This window comes from Saccostrea echinata, unplaced genomic scaffold (genome assembly GCF_033153115.1).
Source record: "Saccostrea echinata isolate AGI-Se365-2 ecotype Australia unplaced genomic scaffold, CSIRO_AGI_Sech_v1 ptg000029l, whole genome shotgun sequence".
Lineage (NCBI taxonomy): Eukaryota > Metazoa > Mollusca > Bivalvia > Ostreida > Ostreidae > Saccostrea > Saccostrea echinata.
Window position 1 is genome coordinate 9,885,787 of NW_026889778.1, and position 10,145 is coordinate 9,895,931.

At 33.7% G+C, this 10,145-nt stretch overlaps 1 protein-coding gene across 1 annotated transcript; it reads right to left on the reverse strand.

The window, feature by feature from the left end:
- Window positions 1–26: 26 nt before the first annotated feature.
- LOC133194942 (uncharacterized) lies at window positions 27–7,438 on the reverse strand. Its single transcript, XM_061330840.1, has 5 exons — window positions 7,011–7,438; window positions 6,395–6,526; window positions 5,047–5,170; window positions 4,030–4,236; window positions 27–610 (listed from the first exon to the last, which is right to left on the reverse strand). The coding sequence occupies exons 1-5, from the start codon at window positions 7,436–7,438 to the stop codon at window positions 401–403; spliced, it is 1,101 nt and encodes a 366-aa protein (XP_061186824.1). The 3' UTR covers window positions 27–400.
- Window positions 7,439–10,145: the final 2,707 nt, after the last annotated feature.

Here is a 10,145-nt window from a genome sequence, read left to right on the forward strand (position 1 = left end):
AATATACTTCGCATGCTTTATGCAGGTGAGTAATTGTTATTCAAGGAAATTTTGATTACGTCCCAAATTGGAGTATTACTCCTCATAAATCAACAAAAGCATTGAATGTAATGCATATGAAGCTCATTTATTTTTACAGAGAAAAGAATATATTCCCGGTTTAAATATATGTATGCTATTTAATAATGCTAGGATGTATATATTTTCAAATTGTACCTTGGAAGTTTTTGGAAATTTGTTTTCTCCACACTCTTCTGAAAAATTCTTCAGACTCTGTTTTTCTATTTTATTTCACAGTACTTTATCTTTCAAGCTCACTTGGAACAATTTTAAAATTTTGGAGTCTACAAAGAACAAATAAATTGAGACATAGCACTGATCAAACTAATTCTACATCCCTTCACTGTTCAAATCTCTGTTGCATCAATATGATGTGGAGTAAGGATCGCACGAGTTCCCTTCTGTCATCTCTCTTCAGGTAGTTCAGTGGTTTGCTGTAATAAAACCGAGCTCTCTTTTCCTGTTCATCATAAAACACACAACCCTCACTGCCAGCATTTCTTATCTTTTGCAAGGTATCCTCTTGTGCATGAAGCAATGTAATATGTACCTGTACAAGAAATGACAAGCACTGTGAGCTAGAACGTGTATTACAATGAATATAAAAGATGCAGAACTATACACACATGTATATACTGTACAAGGGATAAAATTTTGAAAAACAAAAAATAATGAAAGAAAAAGTGAGCAAGCTCACATACCCCACGCTCCCCCAAAACTCGACAATGCAACATGTACTGAATAGCACAGTGCATTTTAAATACACAGTATAATTCAAAAAGGGGCATTACTTGCAAAAAATCATCACATCAAAACTTCTTGCATATAAGGACATTCAAATCTTTGTATGTTACAAATTTAATTGGGCTGAAGTTTCTAGATAAATAATTGAATAAAAATTTCTTGGTAATATACAGTAAAACTCGGTTATAACGAAGTCATAGGGACCTGTGAAATTACTTTGTTATATCCATAATTCGTTATATCCGTATAAGGAATTCGTAAACTTTATATAGCTGGGGATGCAAGAAAACTTCGCTATATCCGTGAATTCGCTATATCCGTGTTCGTATTAAAGGAGTTTTACTGTACAAATCTATACACTATGTCTGAAATACCTACAAAGTTTCAGGAAATTCAGTGCAGGAGTTATGCTGACAAACTGTTATTTAAATTCCTCAGTGATTTCGATTTGTTAATGAGTGTAAGTCCATGTCCAACAAATGACAACTTACACATTTAAATAATTGATGGAAACAAAATTATGATGTAGTCATATGAATTTGTTTATATACTGTACTTATGAAATTATTTAAGGCAAAGCACCAATTTGAGTGTGTGTTAAATCATTAATATTTTGATCTCAAAATCAATAGGGGTCTTTTAAGGTCATAAAATATTTCACATAAAATGTCATTACAAAGGCTGATTCCAGTGTGGATTTCCTTATTACCTTGCTGGAAAGTTTCTTCAATAATAGGCAAAACTCTTAGGGCAAAAATAAAGGAATCGGAATTTCCTGGTAATATGCACATCTACACACTGTGTCCTAAATATCTGCCAAGTTTGATGAAATTCTGTGTGGCGGTTTAAAAGGAGTTGCGCTGACAAACTGTTCATCTCTATATTCAAGATATGGCCAAAAACTGTTCATCTCTATATTCAAGATATGGCCAAAAATCTAAGTTGAAAAGTGGCGAAATTCTCAGAAAAATAAAGGAATCGGAATTTCCTGGTAATTTGCACATCTACACATTGTGTCCTAAATATCTGCAAAAGTTGACAGAATACTGTGCAGCGATTTAGGAGGAGTTGTGCTGACAAACTGTTCATCTCTATATTCAAGATATGGCCAAAAATCTAAGTTGAAAAGTGGCGAAATTCCCAGAAAAATAAAGGAATCAGAATTTCCTGGTAATATACACATCTACACATTGTGTCCTAATTATCTGCAAAGTTTGACGAAATTCTGTGCAGTGGTTTAGGAGGAGTTGCGCTGACAAACTGTTCATCTCTATATTCAAGATATGGCCAAAAATCTAAGTTGAAAAGTGCCGAAATTCCCAGAAAAAAAAAAACAAAAAAACAAAAATTTCTAGTTTTACAACCATGGCAACACCATTTGTTGAAATCTAAAACTGATAAACTGGATTTTGCATCTTAGTTTACAAGGTTATACTGAAATTCGACCAAAACTATAGAATGAATAACATTTTAGAAACAGACAGATGGACGGATGCCAGACATCTGACTTTTGCATAAGCTTGGTAGAACTAATAAAAGGTGCACCACCATGGCAAGATTCACCCCATATAATATTGTTTAATTATCAGAAACAGATGTCAGAGTGCATGGGAGAAAATCATGTCACTCTTAGTACAAAGATCTAAATGACTTTTCCATATGCATTCTTAATGCTTGAGGTGCATCTTCTAAACTGCAGTTATTTATTAAAACAAATAGTACATTATCTATCTATCTATCTATCTATCTAGAGAGAGAGAGAGAGAGAGAGAGAGTTTGATTACTCTAGGTCTCATAGTACATGTATTTAATAAGTTAAAGCCAGACACAAAAGAGCTAACAGATGGACAGACAGACAGTTGGACAGACAGGAACACCACAACATAATACATCTCGTCTTAAGGCCGGCACATAAAAATGACTGTGTGTATTAAAAGTCAATAAGCTTTGTGGATAAGTTTTTGAGTTGAAATGAACTATATTTATCTCAGCTTAGCATTTTTATCAAAACATTAAAAGCTTAAGGGGAAGAAGGACCTTGAGCTGAAAAAATACTTGTCATTCAATTTTTTTTATATTTTGTATATTTCTAATTAAGTATGTCCCACATATCTTAAAGCAGAAATATCATTAGGTTTCTGACCTCATTTTCGAGATATTGATTGACAAATACTATGTCCTACACTATCTAAGGGGAGTTTTAATTCTCCATGTTTCCGGACTCATTACTCTGTCCACAATGGGATTTTTTAAGGATTTATAAAAAATATGTAAGTGGACATTTATCTTTTAAAATATTTCAGAGTATGAACAGGGTTTAAAATTCGAAAAAGCGAGTTTCTTCTATCACTCTGCATCTGGATAGGGAAAATTACGTACTTTTTAAGACAACTTAAACAACATAAAACGTAATTTACAAAAAATTCTATCATTCAATATTTTTCAATTTACCTTGAGATGCAAGTCCTTCGTATAATTGATTAACTGTAAAAATTTCGAATGGTGAAGCTGACCTCAATATTGCACAGGACTTCGTGAAAGAAGGCATAAGCATGACAAAACCATGTCATGTTTACATTTCTCGAGTACGGGAAAAACCAACTATGACGTCACGCGTAAGCTAAATAGCGAAATAAGATATACCTACATGAGATTTTCGTCATCAGCAATGCAAAAATAATTTTTGTGTTCCCCATTTCTCAAAATATTTCATCACATACTGATTATGACCTTTTTTTACATAATAATACCGCCCCTGAATTCACCGAGTATGATCTTGCTGTACTAACAGATCGTGTATGACGTCACCGACTTGTTGGACGCGCAGTTTAGGGAAACAGAGGAGTGGATCAAACAATTTCATAATTTGTTTATGTTTACAAGAATGTTAAAACTTTTTATTTTTTATATATAAGATGGTAATCAAAGTAAACAAATTGTCAAATATTAATACAAGAACTGATGGTTTACACATTTTGCACTTATATAAACGGAGACTATGACGTAGTTAAACAGAGTCATGTGACCATGTGTCCTTCATCCCCTTAAATGACTGAAAAAGTATTTTTTAAAAATCTGCAGAGCAGAGTACCAGGCCTATAATACAATTTACAAGTGCGTGGTAGAAAGATTTCACAAACTTCAAAATAAGGTAATTTTTACCTGTCTAATACCTGCCAACATATGACTATCTAAATCTATACGATATTCTTTTCTTAAACCTACCACTGTCCTCTGAACAGTCATTCCCAAAACAGCTCTGGGTGAAACTGATTCATCAAAATGAAGGAATAGTTCTCCAACATGCTTTGCCATCAGAGAATCTGAAATCACATGAGGTAGAATGGGATTGATTGAGACGGATGATTTCTGCTTCTTCATTGAAGGAGAATGATTTCCAGCTGTCTCATCAGATATTTCATTATTATTCACCTGTGAAAAGAGAGGAGAAAATGATTACATGTATGTTTCTAAGACTCAAGAATGTGATGGCAAAAACAAATAAAATGGAGGCAGACAGCAGGCCAGATCTTTAAATCACCTGATATCCTAATAAGTACTACTGGTTACATTTTAACATCTAAGTAAATGTCAAAAATATGATCACAAATATTTTTGGGGCAAAACTGTTGGTTTTATTACATAAAATTAAAACATCAGGTAATTAAAAACATCAGCTTATGTCAGTGGTACACATGCAAAATTTATACTACATATGTGATATTAGCTGCAGAACTGTAGCTCTCTGCTTGAGAAAATTCGGACAGACAAAGCAGAGATCTGTCTAAATTTTCTCAAGCAGAGAGCTACAGTTCTGCAGCTAATGTGATATTCAGTTTTAAATTAATTCTAAAAACCAAAAATCACTTATACATTTCATAACAAGAAGTCTGTGAGCCAATGCTCACTAATAATACCCCCGCTCTGATGTGAATACACAAGTTCATTTTTGAACAATCAGCAATAAATAATTGCTGAGAAAACTGCGACCAAAATTTGTTATGGACAGACACACGGACGCACAGACAGCTAGACGTACAAACAGACAGACACACACACATGGGTAAAACAGTATACCCCCCTCTCCTTTGGAGCGGGGGTATAATTACAGTATATCCCCATAACATGTATGAGCATGAGTAGGAAATGTCTTAGTTTTATATCATCAAAATGCACAATTAACTCAATAATGAGAGAATGTTCAAATTTAAAATCAAATTACAGAATACAGAAAGAGGTTACCTCACAAACCACCACTACTGGTCTTTGTCTTCTAGGGTCAGAGGTGTAACACAACAGTGATGACTGAGAGTCTACAGTTGTTCTCATTATCTGTGATTTTTTGGTTTTCATGAAGGGTTGCTGTCTGAAAGAAAAATCTTAAAATATACATATCATATACATAATTTCTTACCTAAAAATTGTGTGTTGCAAAGGTGCATGTAGACATAACATTCATTATTATATGATTGAATAATTCCCGTCTCTCTGATTGGCTGAGATCCAAAAATGTTAGAAAAATACCTATTTTATATTCACCTGCAGGTGACCTTCCAGGTGAATTTAAGGATTTATTTCTCTCACACAAGACTAAAAATCATCGTATTGACCTCAAAACCAGCAATAATTACATGTATATATTATTCTACAAATGATGTGTAGGAAAAGAAATTTTGCACGCACAAGTTGAAAATGCCACAGGTCTGAAAAACTTAACAAAATAATGCCTGGGGAGTGCAGAATATTTCTTGTGAACTGTTATGTTAAATGATTCCTGCTATAAGAATTAAAATTGGAAAAAATATCAGTTAAATAGTTTATGAAAAAAATACTTTTAAATGGAAGCAAAAGCCAGACAGCTGCTGCATGTATGCTGTCAAAGTACCAGAGGACCTTAATATAAATGCAATATTGGATACAATGTTGGATCGAATAGAGATATGTATAAGCATCAATTTGTAGCTCTTTAAATGAATTAAAATCTATTTACTGCTGCCTATAGCTTTTGCACACATGTACATACTTAAGGTATACATCATTATCTGATTATTATAATATACAAATCCAAAAAGAGGATATGAGTCAATGAATGGATTTTGGTCTTAAAATTTATTAAATACCCAACTGTATATCACTCAATTTTACTGTTAATTTCACACAATCACATGGGGATGTGATCCAACTTTCTGGATCACCACACTGTGGTTTTCTGAATCCATATCACCCCTCTCTGAAACTGATGACGTAGTACACAGTAAATATGAAGTGTTGTTCTTGTATATAAAAAAACATCCTTGAAAAACTGTTTTGTTTAATAGATAAATGTTGTATAAGTGATCCCAAACGTTTTCTTTTAATATATTTTACTAATAATAGAGAGGTATGTAATAAATTTATCAGTATTAAAGTCACTTGATGTGAAGGGCTGTCTCATTTACAGGCACGGATCATCAGATCAAATTCAATGCTACGCATATTGTTTGATCTGATGATCCACACCTGTCAACTGGAAATGATCCTGCTCTTCAGATCAAGTTATTGATATGATGATCATGATGATATATATTCCCCATTTACAATGTTTACTTACATGACAGTGAATCCAAACATCTTAAGAAATTTATCAAACAAAATTTGATACTGCCAGTCCATAACATCTTCTTCAATATCGTTAATGATGTATAACAGAGTAAAAAGAAAGTCTTCACCACGAGCTCTAAATCTGAAACAAATAGAATCAATTTTACATCTATATTTTTAAGTTCATTATTTACAGTGACTTTTTACCTTATCATTTTTTACGATATAAAATATGTCTGCAAATGCCATATGCAAAAAATTTGTAAATATTAAATTTATTTTCAGTTTTCCTCTACATTGTGTCATGTATTTGTACATATCAATTTTCTGGAAAGAAAATAAAAACAAGTCTTATTTTACACTCACTCTTATATTAAATGATGGTTAGAATGTTGTTCAAACCATGAATCATATGATTATTCATGACCATATATAAATTTTCTAAGACAATCTGTGGGATGAAAAATTTCATAACACTGACATGATCATGATGATTGATGCAGAGGAATTCGCATCACTTGGTAGATTCTTTGAATTTTCCATGGAGAATACAGATGTAAGCAAGAATTTTAGTCTTTCAGAAGCTAAATCTCATTGTCATACTGCTTTTAACTCTTGTTACTTACGATGCAAAATGTGATCCTGGATACTGGAAATCTGTATTAAGTTTAATTATTTTTAACAAATCCACTGGAAGTCTATCTGATCTAATCGCTATCAAAATGTCTTCTAAAGAGTCAAAGTCCAAATGTTTTAAACAAGAATCAACATTAGGCAGCATAGTTTCGATATCATCTAAGTACTTTTCAGAGAGGACGGACAAACTCCATTCTTTTACAATATTCTCTGGAGACTGTTCATACACAATACGAACACCTAGTCTATCGATAAAAGCTTTTGTCCAGAGAGAGGTGTGTAGGGGAACACTGCTGTCAGTGGGCCGACTAGAATTATCTTTTCCATTATGAGAATCCAGTAGTTGTATTGGCTTAGCAAGATGTCCTGACGCATCATTAGATGAGAAACTTGTATCTGCTTTTCGTTTTTCTGCCATCTCGAATAACAATAATTTGTATTCCGAGCCCGATTCAAAGTAAAACGCAGCAATGAACCTTGTATATTTTAGCATTTTGAAAAAAAAAAATGGAAATGATTTTTCTTAATTTTCGAGTGTTTCAACTTCTTCACAAGGAAATGTTTTTCAATACATTAACCTAACAAGATTTTACAACCGAAAAAAAGGGAGGGGGGGGGGGTCGATGAATTTTTTTTTCATACTAAATTATCCCCTACTACCCAAACTCCGTCACCATAAGGGAAAACACGCCAGATTACTCTCTGAATTATTTTTTGATTTGTTCCTTGTTTGCTACACTTAGTTATAAACTTAAACATTGTTTTCAGAACCATTTAAAAAAAAAATGCAGTTATTGGGCTTATAAAAACTACTATAAATAAAACGCGTATCACATCCGTGTACATTATGTCCAATAAGTTTTTTCTTCCTTCATCTTAAACTTGTAAACATCGAAAATTAGTTTTGAAGATTTAAAATCGTATTAAATTGTATTTTAGGAAAAATAACATAAAAAATAACGTTAATAAAACGTACTTTATATGTAATAACGTCATGCTATGTAAACTCCAACATGTAGCGTATTAGGGCAAATTGAGATGAAAAATGAAATATTTTTAGCGGTATTAATATTCAATATGGTATGTCATATTAATTAATCCTATAGCAAAGATCTTCATAAATATGACTGACATGTAAAAATGAGCATATTGACACATATGTCGGAGGTGTCAATGGAATTATAGCACATAAAGGAAGAATTACTTACTGATTTCACATGAAATATGATAGATACAATAGATTACGTGTAATTGTTATTTATTTATGACGCATTTTTGAACTTGACTGTAATAATTTCTCTGCACTTGATTATAGATTTTTAAACATGTAAAAAATGAGGTCACAATCGCAGTGGTTTACAAACAGCTGTGCGGAGTTTCCTGAAAATAATGACGGAGTTAGGGTAGTGACAGAGTTAGGGGTTTGGCGATAATTTTAAAATAGTAAAACATTTATGTTCGGAAAAAGGGGGGAGGGGATAGGCCCCCTTATACGACGTCCTTGCATTGTCCCTCCACCCCCACAAAAGAAAAAAAAAAACTAAATAAATAATATATATATTGTATATTAATACCCCCCCCCTTCAAAAAATAATTAAATAAAAAAGAAAGAAAAAGACAAATCAATATACTACACAAATCAAGGTCCGTAGAACTTTTGGGGATGCGAGGGGACCGCCCTTTTTTTGAGTATACACTGTAGTATTTTGCTTTTTGCTATAGTAAATTTTTCCATTAGGTGCTGGTTGCCCCTCCCCCCCCCTCCCCCACCCACATACACACACACACAGACTTCTTGATGTTGTAAGGTTGAGCACTGATAAATTCCAGGATTTTGACAGTAAATTATCTTTGGGGGGGGGGGCGGCGGCTGGGGGGCTAGTCAGATAATTTTGAGAAGTGGGCCCCACCACTTTTGGTCAGTTCAGTTTTTTTTTCACCACTTTTGGTCAGTTTTCTTTCCTCTTTTTTTTTTTTTTTTTTTTTTTTTTTTTTTTTTTTTTTTTTTTTGCTAGCAGCTTGTCAGATTTTTTTTTTCGGAAGTTGGAACCCCCCCTCCCCCCACTTTTAAAACCGTTGTTACGGGCCTGAAATCTAGCATTTAGCCTATTCAATTCCATAAATGACAGTCAGCTGGCAACAAATGATTGTTTAGCTTTCATCGCCAACTTCTGACTGCTACTGACAATAGCGAATGTGAATGCTACAAATATGTGCTACAGGGAAACGTTGTACTACTGAGCAAGGGAAAAAACTCTATTGACTCCCACAAATTACAACGCCAGTCTTTCAAACTGGTATTTGGAGGCACTATTGTCTTTGGTAACCATTACTTGATAGGAAATCGAACAAGAATTTCATACTGTTACAGGAACTAAGCAGCACAACAATATGCTTTGTTCATCACCCTATGAATTGTGCACAACAAATCACATTGCAAAAATGTCAAGCAAAATCCTTAATACAAATGAAGAGGTGTTTTTTTTTTTTTTTTTTTTTTTTTTTTTTTTTAAAAATTAGTGTGAATGTACATGTTTACATTATGTAGTGCATTGGGCTGCTACAACCCCTTACTCCCCGTCCCTAGCTGCTGATGTTTTATCGCATGAAAGATCGCGTTTCATTCGGCAAACCTCGGCTGATTCCGTCACCTTCATCATAAGATGAGGTACGAGTCGGCCGAGGTGTGCCGAGTGGATCGCATTCAGTAACCGAAAAATTGTGAAGATATGGAACTGCATAGCACAATCGAACTGATTCTAACAACGAGACGTCGTCGTCAGTCATGCGGCGTTGTATTTAATGATTAAGGACACTCCTTTTTTGGCCCTGAGTGCCGAGTAAATGTCTAAATTTGAAGCCCTTCACCGGTATATGGTGACGTCTCTATATGAGTGAAAAATTCTCGAACGGAAGGTTAAACAATATATAATCAATCAACAAATCTTATTCTCAACGCTTAGAGAGAAGACTGACTTTTGAGGCCACTTGGTCAGAGGTCAAGATTTTCGATATAAACATATTGCTGAGTCCTGCATGACTTAGTAAGTTTTCTATTGGTATATATGCTAAATTCGTTATCTGAAAATAATCCATAACTCTTCCCTGTCCACTAGGGCTGTGTA